The 27,077-nt window shown below is 34.2% G+C and overlaps 1 protein-coding gene across 3 annotated transcripts in view; it reads right to left on the bottom strand.

Moving 5' to 3' along the window:
• Positions 1–27,077, bottom strand: part of LOC101888315 (potassium voltage-gated channel protein Shaw) — a 44,748-nt gene that overhangs the window by 1,892 nt on the left and 15,779 nt on the right. The window contains exons 2-8 of one of the 3 annotated variants that reach the window (XM_059121134.1): positions 21,791–22,405; positions 21,445–21,655; positions 19,105–19,222; positions 18,846–19,040; positions 18,557–18,775; positions 17,882–18,485; positions 17,691–17,819 (exon numbers count right to left, since the gene is read on the bottom strand). In XM_059121134.1, coding sequence (XP_058977117.1) covers positions 17,691–17,819; positions 17,882–18,485; positions 18,557–18,775; positions 18,846–19,040; positions 19,105–19,222; positions 21,445–21,653 — 1,474 coding nt within the window. In that variant the 5' untranslated portion in view covers positions 21,654–21,655; positions 21,791–22,405. Of the gene's footprint in view, positions 1–17,690; positions 17,820–17,881; positions 18,486–18,556; positions 18,776–18,845; positions 19,041–19,104; positions 19,223–21,444; positions 21,737–21,790; positions 22,406–27,077 lie in introns of all 3 variants that reach the window. The other 2 variants (XM_059121132.1, XM_059121133.1) reach the window with 2 other exon arrangements.

Genomic DNA, 27,077 nt, shown 5'->3' with positions numbered 1-27,077 from the left:
TTCTATGTCGATTTAACGATGACCGTCCGTATGTCTGTCTATCCGTCCGTCTGTGGAAATCAGTGTAGCTAATAAAATTTTACTCAGATGTGTGTTTGTTTTGCAGGACTTTTGGTATTGAAAATGGGCTACATAGGTCCACGTTTCAGTATAGCCCCCATATAGCGGCACCTTCCGATATTCGGCCTTTTGATGATTTTAGCGACAATATTCACCGGAATAATTTCAAATTTGGTATTTGAAGTTCGTAATTTATACTACAGCCTAAGACAAAAAATTATCTGTGCAGATCCACGTCTTCGTATAGCCCCATATAACGGTACTTCCCGATATTTGGTATTTTGATGATTTCAGCAACTTTATTCACCGGAATTGTTTCAAATTTGGTATTTGAAGTTCGTAATGGCTACTACAGCCTATTGCAGAAAATTGTCTGTGCAGATCCAGGTCTTCTTATAGCCCCCATATAACGGTACCTCCCGATATTCGGTACTTTGATGACTTTAGCGACATTTTTCACCAGAATTGCTTAAAATTTTGTATTTGAAGTTCGTAATAGATACTGCAGCCTAAGGCAGAAAATAGTCTGTTCAGGTCCACATTTTGGTATAGCCCCATATAAAAGTACCTCCCTATATTGGTGATTTTAGCTGCATTATTCACCGATTTTTTTTCTAGTTTCGAATTTGAATATTGTAATGGCTGATGACAAAAGTTGAATATGCAGGTTTGCGTTGTCGTTTAGACACTAATATAATGACGACATTTGGTATTTTTAAAATTTTAACAGAATTTTTAACAGAATTTTTAACCGTTTTTTTTTTTTTTTTTTTTTTTTTTGAAAATTGCCAAATTCGTTCCAAATGGTGGAGGGTATTAAAAGTTCGGTCCGGTCGAACTTACAGCTTTTTTACTCGTTAAAAACTCTAATTGCATTCTCTTTCCAATTGGATGGCATTTTGATATTTTGGGAATCTCTCTCTCTCTCTCTCTGAAAAATTTTGTAAAAATAAGTCCACTTTTATATATAGGCCCTATATATGGGTACTTCCTAATTTTAGGTACTTTCTAGGTTTCAAACTCAGTATTTGCCGCGAAATGTCAAGAACAAAATAGTTATTGAGGAATCTGTCTATCTCCAACCAGATTGTTTGCTGCGGTTTAGGTTCGAAGGGCTTATTTTACCTTACTTTTACGACCATGAAGTTTGTAACGACTAAATAAATTTTTATGGTCGGAATTGGATGGTTTTGATCTGGACAAAGTTTATTTTGGGCGTTAATGTGTGGCACAACCCAGTGTCGATTTAAGACCTGAAAGACGGAATTCGTGAGGCAGTCGGGAATAAGGGGCTTCTATTTTACCATTTGACAATGCAGATGGGAGCTACACTAAAAAATGTACCTTCTTTAATGAATTTTGGTTAGACCATCCACAGAAAACCCTGCATATCAAATTACATCCAAGTCGGTTGGAAATTATTGACATTTTGGGATAAAACTTGAATAAATTTATGTATATATTTTTTAATATTTTTTTTTTTAGAAAAATATATTATTTTTATAGTTAACTAGCCAGTTTTTAAATTAAAAAAATGTGAATTGAACCTTAAATTTTCCTACAGACACTGAGCCAATTTTTTTTTTTTTAAATAAAATTTGAAAGAAAATTAATATGTTACTTTTCATCAATAATATTAAAGACCAATTTGGAATATTTTGAAAATTTCATCATATTTTTTTAACCGATTTGTAATTTGGAGTTCGTAATGGGTATTTAACTTTCTTAAAAAGATTTGCCGAATAAAAATTATAGTCCCATGTATTATGTAGTTGAAGACTTTCACTGCATCTCCTGCCAAAATTGGTTAGTATAACAACAGGTTTCAGAATATTTGACATATAACTGAACAACCTAATTATTTGCATACAAAATTAATATTTGTAGAAATTTTAATTTAGTCTCCATAAACCATGTCAAGTTTTTATTTATTTATTTTTTAAAATCGTCATTATTTTTTTTTTTTCAATTCTTTTCAATTTCAATTTTCAATTCAAATACATTTTAAGCTAAAACAACCACCTGCCATCTTCCTTGCCAGTCCTTTCCTGTGGACTAATCTTTCGAAGATATGTTCTTATGTTAACATATAAATATTGCTTTGTGATTTTATAGTTCAATACATTTATTGGTGGTGTTCCATTAATCTACCAGCTGTGGTGTAGAATATCAAAAGGACAATTTAAGAACCTTTAACTTTTGAGGTTTACTGACTTTAAAAATCCAAAAAAAAAATAGTTTTCAATAATTATTGCTGTTTTCTTTTGTTGAACTAAACTATACAATTTGTTTTCTTTTTTAATTTTAGTTCACTAAAATTTTGAGGGGTGTTTTATTATTCATAATACTTAAAATAGGGAGTTCTTTAGAGGACCTTTGTAGGGGGATTTTTTTCTCTTCACCAATTAGTTTCAACAATTTCAAAATAATTTAGGGGTGTTTAACTACAAATTTTTTTAGGGCTTCTCTATGTGGGTGGTTTTTAGTTTTTTTGGGAGGAAGTAACCTTTCAAGGGTAATAAAGTAAAAAAAAAGGGAATTGACTACTTTCTTAAATGTTGTTTAAAAAAAGGAAGAATTACGACAAAGTGATGGTATCAAATTTCAACACACCCTCCCATTTGCTTCCGTTTGTTTTGTTTGTTTGTTTCTTTTTCTTTATGAGGTAGAAGTGTTTTGTTTCCTATTTACTCTTTATTTTTTTGGATTTTGTTTTGATTTGAGATTATTGTGTCATTTTTCTTTTGTGTTCTTGTTGTTGATCTTTCTGTTTGCATTGCTTTGCATTTTGAAAAATTTTGAGAAGCGTTGTCGATTTATTTTTTTTTTGAAAGTTTATAAAAATTTCAATTTGGTTTGGTTTAACTTGTTTGTTAGTTTTTTAGTTAGTTTTTGTTCTTTTTAGTCAAAACCAAAGGCCACATCTGTAAGATACAAAATAAGGATTTTCATTTTAATGAATGTGTGTTGAGTTGTTTTGTCATTTTTTTTTTTGGCTTAAATATAGAAAATGTTATTTTTAAAACTAGGAATGATGTATTATAAAATAATAATAATAATACCAAACAGAAACCCCATATATACATTAATTTATTAATAATTTCATATAATTATATATAAAAAAATATATATAAATAATTAAATTTTTTTTAATGTGGATCACTTTTATTTTGAAATTGAACTTTAAGTCCTGAGTAGACAATTCAGACAATACAGATCAAAAAATGTCCCTTTTCGCTTTATTTAGAATAACCTAAATATCTGTAGGGCTATCAAAAAAAGTAAATAAACCATTTTTAGAATAAAATAAATTCCACATTTCCACACCACTAAGAATAGAATAATAATTCCTATAACTAAAGCACTGAAAGCGTACGAGGTTACTTCTTCTTAAATTTTTAATAGATCGCCAGTTCAACCAAATAACCAAACAAAAACTAAAGAAGTGGGAAAATTAAACAAAAACAGGTAAAAAAGTATCGGTCGGTTTTGCCGACAGATGTATACCCTCAGTCAATGTTCGATTTTTTTTTTTTAAATATTTTGACTTCTGTCATGAATTTTCAAACTCTTGACCCTCTATGGAGTGGGTTTTGAAAGAACGGGTCAATATTGTATCGGACCTAAATAAATATATATATATATATATATGTATATATGAGGATTCTGGATGAGAGACATATATTTAGATATAGCAAGTTGTAGAGAATCGCTGAGTTGTTTCGCAATTTATGACAAATAAAAGTATTGAAAATTTTTACCCTTTGTGGGAGGGGCACCACGAGACCTAGAACTGACGCAAATATTAGGATTTGCGAAATTAGATTATTACTTCCCTTTCTGTGCAGAAAATATTTTTTTCCAAATTTCGACGTGGACCGATATTGTCCACCTTAACATCAGACCTTGGGTTAATATAAATATTGGGATGTGTGAAATTTGAAGATAATCGGGCTCTTACATCACATTTTATGAGAGTTTTAAATATTCAAAATTTTAACCATTTGTGGGGGAGGTACTTGATGGAGTGGACCGACATTTATACACCAGGCCTAGCACTAACGCAAATATTAAGATTTGCAAAGTTGGAGCAAAATCGGATTACCCTTTCTCCGTCAGTGCAAAAAATATACTTTTTGAAAATTTCGACCATTTGTGTGGGAGGTACCAGAAGGAGTGGACCGATATTATCCATCTCAACACCAGACCTTGGGTTGATATAAATATTGGGATGTGTGAAATTTGAAGACAATCGGACTCTTACATCACATTTTATGAGAGTTGTAATTATTCAAAATTTTAACCATTTGTGGGGGAGGTACTTAATGGAGTGGACCGATATTGTCCATTTTTACACCTGACCTAGCACTAACGCAAATATTAGGATTTGCAAAGTTGGAGCAAAATCGGATTACCCTTTCTCCTTCAGTGCACCTATATACCTTCTGGTATATAGATACCAGAAGGGGTGGACCGATATTGTCCATCTTAACACCACACCTTGGGTTTATATAAATATTGGGATGTGTGAAATTTGAAGACAATTTTTACCCATTTTATGAGAGTTTTAATTATTCAGAATTTTGACAATTTGTGGGGGATAAGATATCCAGTATTTTTTAATCAATTTCGAATTATACTACGAGTTTCAAAAAGACCCTTTTCTTTGGAGAAGGCCCTAAAAAACGTTCTCCACAATAGTATGGAGGGTATGTTACGTTTGTCATTATGTTTGTAACACCTCGAAATATACATTTTAGACCCCACAAACTATATATATTCTTGATCAGCATAAAATTCTATGTCTATTTAGTGGTGTCCGTCCATCTGTCCGTCTATCCGGAAATCACTCTAGCTTCCAAATCAAATAAAGTAGATTGATAAAATTTTACTCAAATTTATATTATGTCTGCTGGACTTTTGGTATTGAAAATGGGCCATGTCGGTCCACGTTTTCGTATAGCCCCCATATAACGGTACCTCCCGATATTCGATATTTTCATGATTTTAGCGACATTATTCACCTGAATAGTTTCAAATTTGGTATTTGAAGTTCGAAATGAATACTACAGTCTAAGGCAGAAAATTGTCTGTGCAGGTGCACGTCTTCGTATAGCTGCCATATAACGGTACCTCCTGATATTCGGCATTTTGATGATTTTAGCTACATTATTCACCGATTTTTGTCTAAGTTTCGCATTTGAATATTGTAATGGCTTATGACAAAAGTTACCTTTGCAGGTCTACGTCGTCGTATAGACCCTAATATAACAGCTATATTCGGTGTTTTAAAGATTTTAACAGAATTTTTAACGGATATTATTATTATTGAGATTTACCAAATTCGTTCCAAATGGTGGAGGGTATTCAAAGTTCGGCCCGGCCGAACTTACAGCTTTTTTACTTGTTTTATTTATGTAATAGGGTCTCTTTCTGTACGACGTTACGAATTCCAAAAGAGTTTTTCCTATTTTTATAACCTTGTAAGGGGAGTATATTAACTTGGTCAATCCATTTGTAACATCCTCAAATATTCGTCATAGACCCCATATATTCATGATCAGCATACAATTCTAAGCCGATTTACTGATTTCCGTCTGTATGTCTGTTGAAATCAAGATACAACCCACATTATTTAACGTATAGCTTCAAAATTTGGCACAACAATTTGTATTGTTGGTTGGTATTGAAAATGGGATATTTCGGTCCAAGTTTGAGTATAGCCCCCATATAACGGTACCTCCCGATCTTCATTACTTTGATGATTTTCCCCACATTTTTTGAAGGGTTTGTCTAAAAATTGGTATTTATAGTTCATGATGGATTCTAGCTCTTGTGGCTGGACATAGTATATATAGGTCTACGTTTTTGTATAGCTCCCATATAATATATAATAGAAATAGAAATATAATAGAAAGTATTTTGGTAAAATTGGTATTTGTAGTTCATAAAGTGTTCTAGCTCCGGCAGCAGGACATTGAAAATTTAGGTCCACGTTTTCCTGTAGCATACCGATACTCTGAATTTTTTTGTAATCCTAGTAACATTTACCCATGAAATTGTTTCAAATTTGGTATTTAAGAAGATTTGGTAGATAACAATCCTTGAAGTATAAAATTTTTATGGAGGTTCCCTTTTTGATTGTCTAAAGTGTTTGTAGTTTAAAGTGAAACACGTTTGAATTCAGATACTTTTATTTAAAAATGTTTTCTTTAGCCAAAGGTGGAGTGTATTAAATGTTCGGCCCGGCCAAACTTAATGTTTTTTACGTGTTTTTATACCCTCAGCCATATGGGGAAAGAGGGTATATATCATTTGATACGGCCAAAACGTGACTGATCGAAATAACAGTTTTAGATGCAAGGTCTCTTTGGACCAAATGCGTTTCAGGACATTTGGAGTTAATCTTGCAATGTTCCCCCGTCAGTCTGGCTGGCTGCTGCGCACGGCAAGTATCCGAAGGAAGTTTCCGATTTGATCCAAAATTGGTACTATGGAAAATATCGGTGTACTCCTTCTGGTACCTCCCCCACAAAGGGTCAATATTTTGAATATTTATGAAGGTCATAAAACACGAAATTAACATCCGATTCCATTCAACCTTTCACATCTCAATATTTCCATAAATATAAGATTTTTTATAAGGATGGTGGAAATCGGACCAATCCTTCTGGTACCTCCCTCACAAAGGGTCAAAATTTTGAATAATTAAAACGATCATAAAATCCGAATTAAGCATCCTGTTTTCTTCAAATTACACACATCGCAATATTTTTATTAACCAAGGTCTGATTCCTCCCCCATAAAAGGTCAACATTTTGAATATTCATGAAGCTCATAAAACGCGAAATTATTATTCAGACTTAGTGCATCTTAATATTAATATCAACACAAGATCTGTATTTATTTAGATCCGATACGAAATGGACAATATTGCCCTATTCCTTCGAACATAGGCTTAAATAATCGAACATAGGCTAAGGGTATACATCTGTCGGCAAAACCGGCACTGGACCCTTCTCGTACTTAACTTTTTGTTCTGAATTGAACTTGGTGGTTTTGTGTTAACAAGAGAGTTGAAATAATGCAAACGAAATTGAGGGCACTTGTTGTTAGTGTATGAGAACTATATGAAAAAGTAGATTACAAATAAATCTCAAAGTTTCCCAGTATATTGAATATGCCCTACCCTAACAATATTTATGGAAACAAATTTTGAATTGTTATCAAAAACTCAAAATTTTTGGAATACAAATAAATTTATCTCACATTATATATCTGTTCTAATGGTCCCGCAAACATGTAATAACTTAAATTATACATTAAAATATCGATATAGCAATATCATAAAATAAATATATCATTGATGTGTTTTTTTTTTTTTGTATTTTTGAGTGTATGCTGAAATATTTTAGGAATATATAATAAAATCATAATTTTTTTCTAAATAATTGGTTATTATAAATTAGACCAAAAGAATCTTCAAAAATAAAAATACAGTTTTCCTTAAAAATGTAATTTAATATTTTTTATTTAAGTTGTTAAACCTTGTTATTATTTAATTTTTAATTTTATAAATTCTCACACACACACAATGAAACAATTCATTTTTTGGCTTACATATAAATAAAGAAAATATCATTGGAAAGAAATTGGTGTTTAAAAACTGGTATTAGTTTATATAAATAAATAATAAAAACCAACAACACTTTGTTGTAAAGCAATATATTCGTTGTTTTTGTTGTTGTTGTAAACATTGAAAATCAGTTTCACGGAAAGAGGGATAGAGAAATAGAACAAAAGGTAATGGCAAGTGATCAGATACGATAAAAAAAACGGAAAAGAAAGACATAAGAACGAAGAACAACACTCAATTCAATCAAGAAGAAGAAGAAGTAGAAGTTGGAAAAAACATAGGACTTAGAGATTTTTTTTTTTTTTTTGGTTTGGAATATCCAACGTTTAGAAGAATATCACAAAATCCAACGTAGCAAAATTGACGTACCGCAGGGCTTCGCATGCATTTCGGTTTGAGTCTCTTCAAAAAAATTCCAATCAAAAAAACTGTTAAGTTATATCCATCTTGCAAAAACATTGTGTGGGTTTTGGGGAGGGGCGACAAAAAACTGTTATCTTCGGTGAAAGTCGAAAATGTTTTGAATTTTGAAATGACGATTTGAATGAGTTCCGAATATGTATGTATATAGTCTTCCATCAGATTTATCATTACTTTCTCCTTCTTCCATCCCTTGTTCATATAGCTTTGATCTCCATCTCCTCCATATATATAAATAAATCCTGTATTATCCTTATGGTGTATATAAAGTTTTGGTTTTTTTTTCAGACGATATGATTTATGTTAATTCTCTGGTGTTTTTGTTGGTTCAATAATACGATATGGTCGTTTTGCAATTCATTTAATTTTTGTAAATGTTAACACACGCACATTTAGAAGGTATATTCGAATTTCATTTCAATTCTTTTGATTCGTTTTTGGTGTTCTCTTGAATTCCTGTCCACAATTCTAGGTTGTATTGTATTTGTTGTTCTTGTTGTTGTAATTTTGATTTTCGCTTTATTGTATGGTAGTGGTGCTTGGATCTTTTTTGGGTGAAGAATTACGCCGCTGCATGGTTGGATTTCAAAGAAGCCTCCCCATTTTACCGTCACCTCGATTTTTGCCAATCATGGCTGTGTACTCATCTATAGTTTTATTCAGCAAAAATTATTGTTAAATATAAAAAATATATGTGGGGATTGATTGTTTTGTTTTTTTTTTTTAATATTAGAATAAAAATGTTTTAAAAAAATATAAATAAAAAAAATTAAAAAAATATATGGCTACAATATTTTAAAAATAATTTTCAAAAATTTATACAAGAGAGAGAAAAAAGTAGGGGCGAAAGAGCAGCGCAATGAGTCAATACTTTTTTCGAAGGTTGCAATAATTGATATTCATAAAATTTAATTGTTTTAATCGTAAATTTTTCAAAGTAGTTTCTATGGTCAGAGCTATAAGATTTTTTTTTAAATTGTATTCACGGACCTAGGGAGGAAAAACTTGGATGTTTGATGAATCAGATATGTAATTATAGATTTTTTAAAAATATTTTTTTAATCAAATTTATTATTGTGGATTTTTAAATATATTTTTCAGTCATGTTAATAATTTTTGTTTTTTTATATATTTCTTTGTCATTTCAATTAGAATCGTAAATTTTTCATAATTTTTTTGTTTTGCCTTTAAAATAATTTTTTAATTTTCGTAATGTTTTTCCTTATTAAATATTTTTTTTTTGAAAATTAAAAAAAAAAATTGAAAATGTTTAAAAAAATATATTTTTTGAAAATATTTAAAAATATATATTTTTTGAAAATATTTAAAAAAAATTATTTTTTGAAAATATTTGAAAAAAAAAATATTTTTTGAAAATATTAAAAAATATGTATATTTTTTGAAACAATTAATGTTTTTCTTTTTATTCGACATTTTTATGTTTTAATGAAACAAGACCTCAAGCTTGAACAATATTTTTTGAAAAATTTTTTTTCAATAGTTGTGTAAAATAAACGTGTATTTTTTTAATGATTGAAATGGACCAAAATCAAAATCTGATTTTGCAGTCGATACGGGATATCACAAGAGACTAGAGTTTAGGACATGTCGTAAGTTTTTAGTACCCATCATCACTACAGAACTCGTAAATATAGGTAAAATTTTACCGGTCAAAAACCAAAGGAAACATTTTTTTAACCAAAAAATCGACTAAAATGGGTTTGGACCTTAGGGGGACCTTATTATAGTGTTGTAGGATATCACGTGATCGGTCCCGCACTTCTCGTTTTCAATTTTTTCGTTTTTATATAATTATCAAAAAATATTTTTAAATATTTTTTTTTTTACGACCCAAAATTCTACCTCGACAGTTAAAGGTGAAATACTCGTTTTGGATACTTTACTTTACATACATAGTATGGAGGGTATATTAAGTTCGTCATTCCATTTGTAACTCATCGAAATAATAATTTTAGACCCAACAAAGTATATATATTCTTGATCAGCGTAAAATTCTAAGACGATTTAGCCCTGACCGTCGGTCCATCTGTCCGTCTGTTGTAATCACGCTACAGTCAAAACAAATTAAGATAGGAAGCTAAAATTTTGCACAGATTTGTCTTTCGTCTGCAGGCAGGTTAAGTTCTAAGATGGGCTATATCGGTCCACGATATCGTATATCCCCCATATAACGGTATTCGGTATTTTGATGCTTTTAGCCATATTTTTCAATGGAACTCCACACAAGGAGTTCCTTGTGATCACTTTACCCCTTGAAAGTGAATTAATTGGCTATATATGTCCACGATATCGTATAGCCCCCATATAATGGCACCTCCCGATATTCGGTATTTGATGATTTTAGCCACATGTTTCAATTGAATTGTCTGAAAATCAACACAAGGAGTCTCTTTTGAGTACTTATCCCCTGGAAGAGTATTATATATATAGGTCCACTATATCGTATAGCCCCCATATAACGGTACCCCCCGATATTCAGTATTTTGACGATTTTCGCCACATTGTTCCAAGGAATTATCTGAAATTCCACACAAGGAGTTCATTTTGAGAACTTAACCCCCCAAAAAATAGATTTGTCTATATAGGTCCACAATATCGTATATCCCCCATATAACGGCTTCTTCCAACATTAGGTATTTCGATGATTTTAGCCACATTTTTCAATGGAATTGTTTGAATTTCTACAAAAAGAGTTTTTTACGAGTACTTTACCCCTGACAGAGAATTGTCCATATATGTTCACAATATAGTATATCGCCATATATCGGCACCTTCCGATATTCAGTATTTTTAAGATTTTAACAGAATTTTTAATGGATTTTTTTTTTTTTTTTTGAAAATTTCCTAATTCGTTCCAAATGGTGGAGGGTACTACAGTCTGTGACGGAAAACTGCATATGCAGGTCTACGTCGTCGTATAGCCCCCATATAACGGTACCTCCCCATATTCGACATTTTCATGAATTTGGCGACATTATTTACCTTTTTTTTTTCAAATTTCGTATTTGAAGTTCGTAATGGGTACTACAGCCTATGACAAACATTTTTGTATGCAGGTCCAAGTCTTCGTATAGCTGTCATATAACGGTAGCTCCCGATATTCGGTATTTTGATGATTTTAGCGACATTATTCACCGGAATTTTTTTAAATTTCATATTAGAAGTACTTAATGGGAACATCAGTCTATGACAGAAAATTACCTATGCAGGTCCAGGTCTTCGTATTGCCCCAAAATACCAGTACCTCCCCATATTCCATAGTTTGAGGATTTATTCAAAAGAATTATTTTAAATTTCGTATTTGCACTTCGTGGTTGGTACTACAGCCTTCGTATAGACCCCAAAATAATGGTACCTCCCTATATTCGGAAATATTAAAATTTTAACAGAATTTTTAACGGATTCTATTTTTTATTTATTTATTTATTTATTTTTTTTTTTTGAAATTTCCAATTTTTTTTCCAAATCGTGGCGAGTATTCAAAGTGCGACACGACCGGACTTACTGATTTTTTAACTTTTTTTTAAATATTTTCAAATTATTGTTATTTCTTTAATAATCGTAGATGTTTTAAATATATTTTTTTAATATTTGTGTCACATTTAAAAATATTTGTTCCTTTTTTTCGTGATTTTTTAAATAAGTTGTGAATATTCAGGTCCACGTCTTCATATAGACCCCAAAATAATGGTACCTCTCTATATTCGGTAATATTAAAATTTTAACAGAATTTTTAACGGATTCTATTTTTTATTTATTTATTTTTTTTTTTTTTTTTTTTGAAATTTCCAATTTTGTTCCAAATCGTGGCGAGTAAGCAAAGTACGACACGGCCGGACTTATTGATTTTTAATTTTTTTTTTTAAATATTTTCAAATTATTGTTATTTTTTTAATAATCGTAGATGTTTTAAATATATTTTTTTATATTTGTGGCACATTTAAAAAATATTTGTTCTTAATTTTCGTGAATTTTTTTTAAATATGTTGTGATTATTGTGTGTTTTTTTAAATGCATGTTTTTAGATACTTTACTTTTTTAATTAATTTTATTTATTTATTTATTTATTTTTTTTTTTTTTGAAATTGTGCGGGGCTTTCCTTTACGTAGATTTTTAATTTACTTCTGTTACGATGGATTTTTTAAATTACTTTTCATGATTGACGATTTAGAAAAAAAAATCAACAATTTTCAATAGTTCAGGTTTTTTTCAGAACTTTTAATAATAATTTAAAAAATATTAAATTATCAGACCAGCAATCATAGATTTTTCCATATTTTTATATTTTTAAGGTACTATATTTTGAATATTATGAATTATGGATAACTATACATTTTAATGTTTTGTTTTGCACATTCGAAAAAAATATTGACTCAGATTGTTGTTCAAATCCATAAGAAAAAATTTCCAATATATTAAAAAGGACCAAAAAAACATATTCCATTATTAATTAAAAAAAAATAAATCTTCAATAAAGCATTTAATTTTAGCTTATAAGAAGTGTTTTCAGAACGTGCCGGCTTGCTTGCTGATTGCTTGAGCATTTATTTTTCTATCTGCTGCATAAGTATGTAGGTATCTCTATTGCAGGATGCTGCTTCTACAAAAATACGCTTGATTGTTTTTTGTTTTGCTTGCATTTTAAGGGGGGATAATTTACAAAGCCATTCAAGGCAGTCGAGTAGAGATAGAGAATAATAGCAGAGAAAACACGCTTTCTTGTTTGCCAGGCATAGAGTGTGACTTGTTATGGTGAGCTTAACTTGTGTCCACATTCAAATTGCGTTTTTTTGTTTTTCTGTTTCTGTTTCGGATTTCTGTAAGAGTTCCGCAGCTGTTGCCAGCCAGCGTTCATTTGTATCGGTATCGAGAGTATTGATTTGAGTGGTGATCGTGTTTCTGTTGCATTTGAATGTCATTTTTGGCAAGTGTTTTGGTTTCTGAATACATCATCAGCTGTTTGAGTTGCATCTTCTGATTTTGTTTGGTATATTTTTCATAGTTTTGTGAAGTTTTGTTTTTGGATTTTGTTGTTGTTGTTTTTAAGAGAAAAATCATAATAAACGTAAAATAGGCAAACAACGACAAAAATAGGCCAAAATATATGGTTTATATTTTTGTAGTGTATAAATGTCAAATTCATTTCTTACATATATGGTAGTTATGTATTTACAACTGTACAACATATCTTGTTTTGTTTACGTGTGACATCTTTTCGGATCGTTGGAATATTTTTTTTAATCCTATCAACCGATTATTTAAAAATCTATATCTTAAAATGAAGGACTCTCTTGGTAATACCAAATATTTTTTCACCATTTTTCAAATATTTTCCGTTTTATAATCGTATGCTTATTAAGAATATACCCTAAGGATCATTGGACCTGGATTTTTAGCCCAGTAATAGTTTACTTAAAAAAATTCTTAGTATTTTTTTTTTTAATTCTTCTTTAAATAAATTTTAAATATATGTAAATTTTATTTTTATTTATTTTTTGTTTATTTTTTTATTTATTTTCAATTTGTACATAAACCTAGCCGATAGGGCTTTGGACGGTTTCAAAAACTTCTATATATGACTACTCTAATTTTTTACAATTTTTTCAATAATCATTATTTTTTAGAAATTTTTTTTTTCAATAATTGTGAACTGCATTTTCAATATTATTGGTTTATTCAAAATATTTTTTTCCAAAAATCTTCGATTTTTTAACTTCTTTTCATACCCTACAACATGGAGAAGGAAACGAAATAGTCCCAAAGTTACTTTAGATTGTCTCCATAGAATCACACTCTGAGATGATTTATGCATGTCCGTCCTTTTGTCCATCTGTGATTCAAAGGATTGAAATTGGTGGCATTAGACCCAAATTTAGATAATGCTCCCATATATCTCTGCCAATAAAAGTGTAAAAAATTGTCTGACTGACTTGATAATTCATCAAAGCTCAGAAGAAACAGCTGAATCTATAATTTTAAAATTTTGGTGAGGGTCGCCCTCGGTCCGAAGGGTTTTTGGAAACTCGGGCAAGAAAGGGGTTTTGGAAAAGCTCAGAAGAAACGGCTGAATCTATAATTTTAAAATTTTGGTGAGGGTCACCCTCGGTCCGAAGGGTTTTTGGAAACTCGGGCAAGAAAGGTATTTAAAGCTACAAAATTTTGTATTTGACGAACCAGTAGAGCTAGAAATTAAATTTGGAGTGAGGGTCACTGATGAAGTGTATGATCGATGCATCAAAGGGTTTTTCGAAATTCGCATAATAAATGTGCAAAAAAGTACTGAAATGTACTGCATTTGGTATGATTTCGTATCATGTGAGGGGTTAGGGCTAAAAATTTGAAATTTGGAATGGAAATCAAGTTGTAGGAGTAGAATCGATGTAAGGAGGTAGTTTTGGAAGTGTGTGCTCATGTATACGAAAAGTACTAAATGATACCAAATTTCGTACAATTTGAATTTGGAGGATCGGATAGAGCTGAAATCCAGAAATTTAAAAATAACATTACTGAGGTCCTTGTTGGTTTCTGGAATTGAGTTATGAAGGTGGGTTCGGGTAAGTGTACGAAAAGTACTAAATGGTACTATATTTAGTATTGGATATTTAGATAACTGTTGGTATCTGATGTGGAGATTTATAGGAAAAGTTTTACTTTAGTTGTTCGAAAAGAACTAAATTGAAATTTAAATTTGGTATTGGGTGAAGGGATAGAGCTGGAATTCCGAAATTTAGAAATGTGTAACATAATTGTACGAAAAGTACTAAATAGTACCAAATTTTTGTATTGGGCGAAGGAATAGATGTCACTTTTAGTGTCTGTAGTTAAGATATGGAGGTGGTTTGGAAATGTGTCCCATATTTGTATGAAAAGTACTAAATGGTACCAAATTTGGTATTGGGTGAAGGGATAGCACTGGAATCCTCAAATTTGATATTGAGGTTTCTGTTTGTTTCTGGAATTGAGATGTGGAGGTTATTTTGGAAATATGTATTATAATTGTTCGAAAAGTACTAAATTGTACTAAATTTGGTACTGAGTTAATATATAGAGCTGAAATCCCAAAATTTGAACTTTCGTAAAAATTTTCCAGAAAAAAAGTTATTCGTGATGAATTTCAAACGTGATAGTGTGATTTCTTTATATTTGGCTGGAAAACCACAAGTGGCTATCATCAGAGCACTCCAGCATTTAAATGTGAATAAATCTTTTGTGTCTCGTACCATCGCTCGTTGCCGTGATACTGGTAGCAACATCAGCAGAAACGGTTCGAAAAGTAAAGAAGCGACTTGATCGATTCCCGCGTCGCAGTGACCGAAAAATGGTTCGTGAGCCGAACTAATATAAAATATTTCATTCGACAAGTATTGAAAAATGAGCTCGGGGTTAAGCCATTGAAATTGCAAACAGTCCAAGAACTTACACCGCAACAGAAAGAAAATAGACTCAAAAGAGCTAAAGATTTTTTTTCGCTTGGCCGATAGTGGTGAACAGTCGAATTTGGTTTTCTCCAATAAGAAAGAATTCGTTACCCAGCAGTTTGCAAACAAAAAAAATGAAGAGGTCATCTGAAAATGTGCACCTTCGGTTGGCCACCAGAACTCAAGCGCCGGCCATGGTAATGGTGTGGGCAGCCATAACAGCCGATGGCCGCTCTCCGCTCGTATTAATCGACCGTGGCATCCGAATTAATGCCGAATATTATCGCGAAAATATTCTGAAGGGTGTATTAAAGCCTTGGGCACGCAAACATTTTGGCCGCAAACCTTGGACATTACAACAGGACTTAGCACTTAGCACGCGCCACCCAAGAATAGTTACAAAACGAGGTTCTTCGCTTCATATCCAGCGCACAATGCCCACTAAAATTTCCGGATACCAAATCCGTTGGACTATTGTGTCTGAAGTATTTTGGAAAGCAAGGTTGGCACTAAGAAATACCAAAGTGTCGATCACTTCAAGGATGCGCTTCGACGGGAATGGGACAAAATACCGCCGAGCAACATTCGGGCAGCGTGTGACGGTGTCATTGGCCGTTTGAAGGCCATAATTCGTGCCAAAGGTGACCAATTCGAACAAATCTAAACTTATTCTAAAATTTGATGCTATTTCCGACATTTTTTGCTTTCATTCAATAAAATTTAAAAAAAAAAATTAAAAATTGTGGCATTCGATTTTGTTGCAGTTTTTTTACTTCACCCTGTAGTACCAAATTTGGTATTGGTTGAGAGAATAGAGCTAAAATCCTGAAATCTGATATAGATGTCACTGTTGGTGTATGTCCTAAAGATATGGAGGAGGTTTTTAGAGACGTCCTATAGGGTTGCCCATATTCGACGGACCCATCTGGCAACGCCATAACTTTTGAAATTTACATTCAACAGAAGAAGTCAATTGTGAAAACTCAACGTGCTTTTAAAACATTAAAAAATGTGAGAAGTGCGACTTCTAAGAACACCATTAAGCGTTTATACGAAAAACATTCGACTGGTAAGGCTCTTTCTAATCCGAAGAGGCCATATAAAAGTCGACCAAGGCGATCGGCCGAGAATATTGAGAGGTCCCCAAGAACATCCCAAAAACGCCGTTCTCAGCAGTTGGGCATGGCTCGGTCCACTTTACAACGGATTATTCGCATTGATTTGCATTTGTTCCCGTACAAAATTCAATTGACGCAAAGAATGTTGCCTGCGGACAAGCCTCGTCGATTGGAATGGGCCCAAAGGTCCGTCGAATATGGGCAACCCTGTATTACAAAATTTTGTATTGGGTGAAGGAATATATCTGAAATTCTGTTATTGTATATTGAGGTCATTGACTGAATTCCGCCTAGAAGAAAGTGTGTCAAAATCAGTTCAGATTAGCTTCAGCTCCCACATACATATGTTTCATCCGATTTGGTATTTAAGTCCCTCACATTCGTAATATTTTTGATACCAGATATCAGATGCAGTTCAGAAATTTCTCTGCAAATTTTGTCGAAATTGGTTCAGATTTGGATATAGCTCCAAATAACTGGTGGAAATGAATTCAGAGTTAGATATACCACTCATATATTATTTCCTTCAGATTCCAAATTATAACTTCTCTAAAGCCATGGTTCGCATTCGGAAAAGGTCCACAGTTAGTATGATCGTCTTCAAATAATTTCTATCTACTACTAAATTTACATAATGGTGTAGGGTATCATACAGTCGGCTACGACCCAAATCTGACATTTCTATAGTTTTTTTTAATTTTTGATTTTTTTAAAGTTGCAAAATTTTTCAGTTTGTAGGATTAAAAAATTTTGAGTTTCTTAAAAATATTTAATTAAAAAAGCCTTGGATTAAAACAATTGAATATGAGGATTTTTTTTTCGAAAATTATGGATTTTGCCCTTACATCAGTTCAATATAAAATGTCTACGATCCGAAAAGATGTTTTGACCCTGTTTATTAATCTCTCAGCACATTATATTATAAAATATCCCGGCATTATATCATAAATCGTGTTGTGTTGTCCTTGAGTATCAATTATAATCAGTTTTCCCTCTTCTTCACATTTCAGACTTACCTGATTTAGGACTCACTAAATCTTTGGTCTTATTATTCATACGTCTGGGTCCAGTACCGCCAGAGCCCATAGGGCCTGAATTTGGTCCCGAACCGGGTGTACCACAGCCACTAACACCTCCTGATTGACCTGTAACACAACGAAAAACAATTTACTAACTATCCGACATGAAGAATAACAACCCTCCAAACCTGGCAGCCTTGGTGGACGGGGCTGTTCAACCGGAAGCACACGTCTACGTTTCTTTGGCAGTTTAGCACGGGCCTGTGTATGCGAATAGTACATGGCAAAATTGCTGACTATGACGGGCACTGGCAGTGCAATGGTTAGCACACCGGCTAGAGCACACAGCGCACCCACAAACATGCCAATATAGGTCTTTGGCACCATATCGCCGTAGCCCACTGTGGTCATCGTCACCAGGGCCCACCACAGGCCCAGCGGTATGCTATTGAAATCATTGTGCGGATTCGTTTGTATACGCTCCGCATAGTAGACCAGACTGGCGAATATGACAATGCCCAGGACTAGGAAAAATACCAGCAGCGTCAATTCTTTGGCAGAGGCTCTAAACGTTTGTATTAATATTTTCAATCCCGACGAGTGCCGTGTCAGCTTAAATAATCGCATAATACGTATGATCGAGAAGAATTCCAAAATATCGGCATTCTCCAGATGTGAGGCGAAACGTTGCAACACCAGATCAATGTAGAAACTCAGTGTGGCAATGTAGTCGATGATGTTCACAGATGACTTGATGAAATCACATTTATTGGGTGAGGATATAAAACGGACCTGGGGTGGGGAGGGAATACAACAAACAATTATTATCCCTTGAAAATGCCAGATTTTAATGGTGGACTCACTAATATCTCAAAAGTAAACCAGGCATTACAAACACACTCAATGTAGAAAAAAGCTATGTGGGCATTTGTTTGTGTCTTCTCCAGAAACCAGCCGGAGCTGCCATTGGCCGTCTGCACTGAATTGTTACGGACATAGGGTACCCTCATGTCCGGGTGGGTTTTCAGGCAGAACGACAATATTGAAATGCATATAAAGAATACCGATACGACGCCAATTATCTGCAAGCGGAAAAAGAGAGAGAGAGAGTTATTCAAATAAAGGGATCTCTTTTGAGAGGGACATTTTTACCTTGGCCGCATTCGAGCTATATGGCTCATCAAATAATGACCATATCCGTGGCTTCGTTTCCTGCCACCACGATAGTGTTCCCTTGTAGTAGTCATCTTCGAAACCAAATTTTCGAGCTAATTCCTCTTCGGACGGTTTTTCTGTATCGAGGTCTAAACGATCTAATACGGCTAGAGTTTCTTGAGTGTCACGATGCTGTTGGAAAGAAAGATATGGAAGAGAGTACTTATTATGAGAAAGGGAGACCATTTATACTCACCTGGGTGTAGGTCATCCAACAACATGGTTCTACTTGATTTGAATCTAAACCCCAAAATTCCAGCTCTTCTTCGAACAGTGGACCGCATACGTCCGTGGGATAATGCAGTTTTCCAGTTCTAGGAAATTCGAAGAGAATTGAGAAAATTTAACACAAAAAAACAATTCAAATTTGAAGATTACATAAATCGCATAGGACTGCTATAGCTATTAAAGGACTCAAGAGGACCTCATAGGTCTCCTATAGCCTTAGAAAATCTCAGAAGACCCAATAGGTCTTCTATGGCTTTAGAGACCTGATAGGCGTTCTATGCCTTTAGAAGACTTCATAGGTCTTCTATGCCAATAGAGGTCCTCATAGGTCCTCTATGGCTTTATAAGACCTCATAGGTGTTCTATGCCTATAGAAGAGCTCACAGGCTTCCCATAGCTTTAGAGGATATCAGAAGGCCTAATAGGTCTTCTATGCCTTTAGAAGACCTCATAGCTATCCTATTATATAGAGAAAACCTCATAGGTCTTCTAAAGGCATGGAAGACCTATGAGGTCTTCTATAAAGGATAGGATAAGTATGAGGTCTCCTAAAGGCATAGAAGACCTATTAGGTCTTCTGAGATCTTCCAATTGTTCTTGTATATCTTTAGAGGACCTCACGGGTCTTCTGTCTATCTTCTGTGCATATAGAGGTCTTCGTAGGTCTTCCATGTCTTTAGAAGAGTTCATAGGTCTTCTATGCCTATAGAAGACCTTATATGTCTTCCATGCCTATAGAAGACCTTATAGGTCTTCTATTCCTACAGAAGACCCTATAGGTCTTCTATGCCTTTAGAAGACCTCATTGGTCTTATATGTCTTTAGAGGACCTCATGGATCTTCTATAGAGGTCTTCATAGGTCTTCTATGCCTTTAGAAGACTTCATAATTCTTCTATGTCTTTAGAAGAGCGCATAGGTCGATTATGCCTATAGAAGACCTTATAGGTCTTCTATGCCTATAAAAGACCTTATTGGTCGCCTATAGCTTTGGAAGACCTCATAGGTCAAATATTCTTATATAAGACCTTATAGTTCTCCTATCAATTTAGACGGCCTTATACGTCTTCTATACCTATAGAAGACCCCATAGGTCTTCTACACCTTTAGAAGACCTCGTAGTCTCCTATGACTAAAGAAGAGCTCATAGGTCTCCTATAGCTTTAGAAGTCGTCATAGGTCTTCTACTCCTGAGGGAGTCACACAAGACCTCATAGATCTCCTACAGCTTTAGAAGACATCGCAAGTCTCCTATAGCATAAGGAGAACTCAGAGGTTTCCTATAGGTTTAGAAGACCTCATAGGTCTTCTTTGCCTATAGCACACCTCATATTTCTTCTATGCCTATAAAAGACCTCATAATTCTCCTAGACATTTAGAAGGCCTCACAGGTCTCATTTAGCTTTAGAAAACCTCATAGGTATTCTATGCTTACAGAACACCTCATAAGTCATATATGCTTTTAGAAGACTTTATAGGTTATCTATGCCTATAGAAGACCTCATGGGTCTTCTGTACCTATGGAGGCCTCGTAGCTTTTCTAATCCTATAGAAGATCTCATGGGTCTTCTGTCATTATAGAACCCCTCATTGGTTTTCTATCCTGATAGGTGATCTCATGGTTCTCCAATCACTAGGGAAGGAATTGCGTATTTCATATCCTCATAAAAGAACTCGTGGGATATATATTCTTATAAAAGACCTAGTGGGTCTTCTACCTCTGCGGAAGGCCTCATATGTTTCGTACCCCCATAGAAGACCTCACAGGTCTTCTATCCCTATATTACCCTCATGGGTACTCTATCCCTATAAAAGGTCTCATTGGTCTACTATCACTATAGAACACCTCATAGGTCTGCTATCATTATAAAATACCGCATGGGTCCCCTATCCCTGAATAAGGCCTTCTGAGTCTATAGGAGGTATAATGGGTATCCTTAGAGAATACTTTATGGGTCGGCTGTCCTCATAGAAGTATTCATAGGTCTGATATTCTGGTAAAAAATCTCAGGAATCTTCAAGAATCTGATGAGTCTCCTATCACTACATTGGACCTCATGGGCCTTCTAACTTAATAGATCTCATGGTTCGCCTATACTTATAGAAGACCTCATAGGTATGCTATCATCATAAAAGACTTTATGAATCTTCTAGAGCTATGGAAGGCTTTATGGACCTTTCCTCCCTTTACAATGCCTCACAAATATTCTATTCCTCTTCTATGCCTACTGTAGACCTTGAGGATCTCCTCTTTCCCACAGAATTTTAGTTTCGATTTCAAAACTTAATTCCACATTTTCACAACTTACCTGTAATAATTCAAGACTTGTGCAAACACGCCCGGATGTCGATCGAAAAAATATTCATTCAACAGCGGATCGTAGTTGGCCAGCGCTTCAGTCAGTTTCGACAACCTGGTGGCCGGTATCTTTTTCAGGGTTGCCTTGTATGTTTCGTGTCGGATGCCGCCTACGTTTAGTACCACCCTATTCTCCGAGTCCATATTTATTAGATTCATAGCTGTGTGGGAGCGTGAATAATAGGAATTTTTTTTGGGTATATAAGTCATGGTGGTGATGCGGATTGTGATGATGGGTATATCTTAAAAGAGGAGAGAAAAGAACGCCGGGGGTGAATAATAAATTTGATACTAACCTTGAATGTGTTTTTTGCGAATGTTTGGTTAACTATATAGCAAAGCTTGTAGTTGTTGTTGTTAGAGCAGAATGATGATATTAAAGGTGATGATGATGATGCTGGTGATACGGTAACGGCCGACTCTACAAGTGACTTGAGGATGAGTATTCAGTTTATGATTACGCTACAGGATGCTTTTAGTTTGACTTATCAATTTCAAGTTTTTGCTTTCAATTTTCAAGCTGAGCATTAGTCAAACGTTAAATAGGTTTTGCTGGCGCCCCCAGGGCCTGCTGTACGGCTGCGACCACTACCAAATCGTTTTGCAGAATATCAAATCACTTCGCAAGGTTCAAATATTCGAAATCAAATCGTCGATCAAATCACTTAAATGCAGCTTGGATCGCATGGGGCAATGATGGATATTAGCTAATTAGGCAAGCCATTGTTGTTGCTGCGGCAGCATTGTTGAGGCCTTAACATTTAACATATGCTCGGACATACCAGGCGTATGAGTGATAAGCTTTGCAAGTTGCTTCTACGCCTAGCTCTCTCTTTTGTTTGTTTGTTTTGTTATTTGCTTTGATTTGCTATTTGTTTTCGTTTCTATTTCTTTTCTTTGGGAGCGGGGAGCTGGAAATAAAAGCGAAAAAGAGCGAGTGAATGAATGAATGCCGTTGTCAGTGAAAATGTTATGGAATTCTGCTGCCACTGCCGCTGCTGTTATTATTATTTGTTGCTGTTTCAGCACGTGTTCGCTCACTCATTCGCCACCACGTCGGGGTTGTTGAACCAAAACCAAAAAGGAATTCAAGCGTTTAGCAAACAAGTATCAAACGCTAAAACAAAATCACTGAAATCAAAACCAACAACAAAAACGGCTATGGCCATAAAAAACAACGAAAACAGAAAACAAACCACCGACACACACACTCTCTTCAAATAATCGAGGAAAGGAAAATGAAAACAAGGGCAAGGGATACAAAACCGAAAAGTATTAATCGCTTATGCCGCCGACTTGTTTGGTTGCCTCTTTTACAATAAAGCCCAAACACACGCACACACACCCACTCACACGCTCATAAAAACAGCACAGTAGGCATAATAAAAGGAAAGTCACTTGAATTTTTGTTGTCTTTTTCCTCACCAAATTCACTCTCTACAAAACACACACTCACACACAATTGCACTCGTTCTCTCTCGCATGTATACATTCCGCTAAATCAGTACATACATACACACACACACACATTGTGGCATAAGCACACTGTTGATAGATTTTCATCCCGATAACTCGCGCGTATTTTGTCTGAGCCTTTTCGTTAAGTAGACATGCGCATTTTTGTGCCCCCCACGTTAGATTACCATAAGGACACTCAAGTAACTGGCTACGAGGTATAACAATGGAAATAGCTTCCTACTTGGCTCGTAATTACATGAATATTTTTAAAATTCTGTGAATTTGTATTAGGCAGAGGCTTAAATCCGATACGAGGTTTGTTCGAAAAAAATTCCCGAACCGTCACTGAGATATAATTGTGGATAAAAGGCCAAGTAACAGGTGAAAAAGTTTTAGCAACAGATGTATACCCTCAGCCAATGTTCGATTTTTATACCCTCAGCCATATGGCTACAGAGGGTATATATCATTTGATACGGCAAAAATGTGCCCTATCCAAATAACTGTTTTAGACCTTAGGTCTAATTGGACCAAATCCGTTTCAGAACATTTGGAGTCTGTCTGTCCGGCTGGCTGGTGCGCACGATAACTCTTGAAGGGAGTATCCGATTTGATCCAAGCTTGGTACATCGTAATAGTATTGTCCAACGTAGATCGATTTCGGAGATGGGCAACTTTAGTGAACTTCTTCTGGTACCTCCCCCACATTAGGTCAACATTTTCAAAGGAAACAATTTCTCTCATAAAAAAGAAAAGACCACTCAATGTAGGGCAAACTTTGCAAATTGCAATATATTTATCAGTGCTAGGTCGAAAACGGAAAATATCGTCATACTCCTACAAGTACCTCCCACACAAAGGGTCAAGATTTGGAATAATCTTAACTATTATAAAATTTGGAATAAGAGATCAATTGTCTGCAAGTTTCCAATATCCCAATATTTCCACTAAAACAAAATCTGGTGTGTAGATAAAAAATATAGGACCACTCCTTCAAGTACCTCCCACAAAAAGGGTCAACATTTGGAAAAATTATAACTCTTATAATTTGTAAAATAAGAGTCCGATTCTCTTCAAATTTGACACATCCGAATATTTTTATTAACAAGAGATCTGGTGGGAAGATAAGATACATATTTTTATTCCTTCTTGTACCTACCCCACAATGGCTCAAAATTTTGAATATCCAAAACGAAATGAGCATCATCAAATTTTACACATCCCAATATCTCTTCCAACGCAAGATCTGGTGGGAAAATGACAAAAAAAAAAACCTGTAAAACTGAACAAGTTGTACATTTTGAGTACTAAGGCCTGAACTGTTGGAATGAATCTAAAATTTTAAAGTGGACTTTTCGCTGATGAAGTAGCCTGCACTTGCCAGTCACAATATAAAACAAGTAAAAAAGCACCATTTGGAACGAATTTGCAAATTTTCAAAAAATAAAATCCTTAAAAAAATCTGTTAAAATTTTTAAAATACCAAATATAGCCGTTATATTGGGGTCTATACGACGTTGACCTACACATGCATTGTTTGTCATAAGCCATTACCATATTCAAATTCGAAACTTGAAATAAACGGTGAATAATGTAGCCAAAATCATAAAAATATCGTATATAGGAAAGTACCGTTATATCGAAGCTGTGCGAAGACCTGGACCAGCATAGACAATTTTCTGTCACAGGCTGTAGTCCCCATTACGAACTCTAAATACGTAATTTGAAACAATTTCGATGAATAATGACGCTAAAATCATCAAAATACCGAATATTGGGAGGTTATGACGCTAAAATCATCAAAATACCGAATATTGGGAGGTTATATGGGGGCTATACGAAAACATGCATCTGCACAGACAATTTTGTGTCATAGGCTGTAGTATCCATTATGAACTTCAAATACGAAATTTAGCGTTATATGGAGGTAGCGTTATATGGTTACTAAAACGTAGACCTATATAGGCAATTCTCCTCCAGAAGGTAAAGTAGTCACGAAGAACTCCTTGTATAGAATTTCAGACAATTCCATTAAAAAATGTGGCTAAAATCATTCAAATACCGAATATCGGAAGGGATAAAGTAGTCACAAAGAACTCCTTGTATAGAAATTCAGAAAATTCCATGGCAAAAATCTTTAAAATACCGAATATCGGGAGGTACAGTTATATGGGAGGTATACGATATTGCGGAGATGTATATACAATTCTTTTTCAGGAGGTAAAGTAGTCACGAAGATCTCCTTGTGTAGAAATTCAAAAAATCTGGCTAAAATCATCAAAGTACCGAATATTGGCGTACCGTTCTATGGGGCCCATACGATATCGTGAACCGATATAGCCCATCTTCAAACTTAATCTGCCTGCAGACAAAAGACAGATCTGACTCTAGCGTGATTACAACCGACAGACAAGCAGACAGATGGACGGACGGACAGGACTAAATCGTCTTACAATTTTACGCTGATCAATAATATATACACCTTTTTGAGTCCAAAATTATTATTTCGATGAATTCCAAACGGAATGACGAACTTAATATACCCTCCATACTATGTATGGTGGAGGGTTAAAAAAAAAGTATCAGTCAGTTTTTCCGTTCAGTCAATGTTCGATTTTTTAAATATATTTTGACTTCTCTTATGATTATTCAAATTCTTGGCCCTCTTTGGAGTAGGTTCCGAAGGAATGGGCCAATGTTGTCCATTTTGTATTGGACCTAAATAAATATGATATAAATATTACAACCTGCCAGGTTTGGACTATATCGACTACTGTGAGACATGTAATAATTTTTAGATATTATTAAAATGTACGTGAGTTACCAGATAGAGTCGACCGAAGTATTCCATTTTTATAATTCATCTAATACAGATAGAAATATTGGAATGGGCAAAATTACAAGAAAATCGAACATCAATTTTATGCGAAATCAGAAATTCCGATAAATTCCATATTCACCTCAGGTTTCTGGTTGAGAGAAATATTTAGATATAGCAAGTTGTAAAGAAGCGCTGACTTGTTCGCAAGCTATGACAGATAAAAGCATTGACAATTATGACTTTTTGTGGGTGAGGTACCAGAAGTGGTTCGCAGATATATGATATATTCACAACAGATCATGTGTTAGCAAAAATATTTGGATGTGTAAAATTTGAAGAGAGTTGGATCCTAATTTCGCTTTTTATTTTTCAAATTCTTGAACCTTATGTGTGAGGTACTAGAAGAAATGGTCCGATCTCTACCATCTTTATAACATATCTTGAGTTGCTGGAAATATTGAGATGTGCCAAGTCTGAATGGAATTGGATGTTAATTTCGCGTTTTTTGAGCTTCACAGATATTCAAAACTTTGACCCTTTGTGAGGAAAGTACCAGAAGGAGTGGACCGATATTTCCATCGTCTCACCAGACCTTGGGTTAATAAAAATATTGTGATGTATGTAATTTAAGGACAATCGGACTCTTACATCACATTTTATAAGAGTTAGTAAGTAATAATTCAAAATGTTTGACCCTGTAGGTATTATCCGTACCTGACGAAGCACTGATGGAAATATTCGGATTTACAAGATTGGGGCAAAATCGGATCATCCTCTTTCTGTATTTTTTTTTTTTTCAAATTTCGACCTTTTGTGGATGAGGTACTCGAAGAAGTGGGCCGACATTGTCCACCTCTGAACTCGATCTATGTTTAATAATAATATTACGGACACTCCTTTCGAGAGTTATCGTGCGGACCAGCCAGACAGACGGATGGACGAACATCGCAGGATCGACTCTAAATGTCCTGAAATGGATTTGGTCCAAAAAGACCTAAATCTAAAATCGTTATTTCTATGAGGCACGTTGTAGACGTATCAAATAGTATATGCCCTTTTCTCTTGCTATATGGCTGAGGGTATAAAAAGTAATTCTATGTTGATCATCAAATGTAACTATGGATCTATATTGTCCCCCTTTACCTGTGGTATTGGGTATAAATATTCAATGGTCCCGCTATAACCAAAATAAGCTGTGTCTTTAAACAAGTGATTAAGAGCTCAAAGTACAAAAGAAAAATAATGGAAAATGTAATACAAAATTAAAACAAAAAACTTGAAACCGGGGGACTATACCAAACAGC

The sequence above is a fragment of the Musca domestica genome, unplaced genomic scaffold, assembly GCF_030504385.1.
Source record: "Musca domestica strain aabys unplaced genomic scaffold, Musca_domestica.polishedcontigs.V.1.1 19, whole genome shotgun sequence".
Taxonomy (NCBI): Eukaryota; Metazoa; Arthropoda; class Insecta; order Diptera; family Muscidae; genus Musca; species Musca domestica.
Note: the sequence above shows the minus strand (reverse complement) of the source record. Positions and strands in the feature narration are given on the sequence as shown.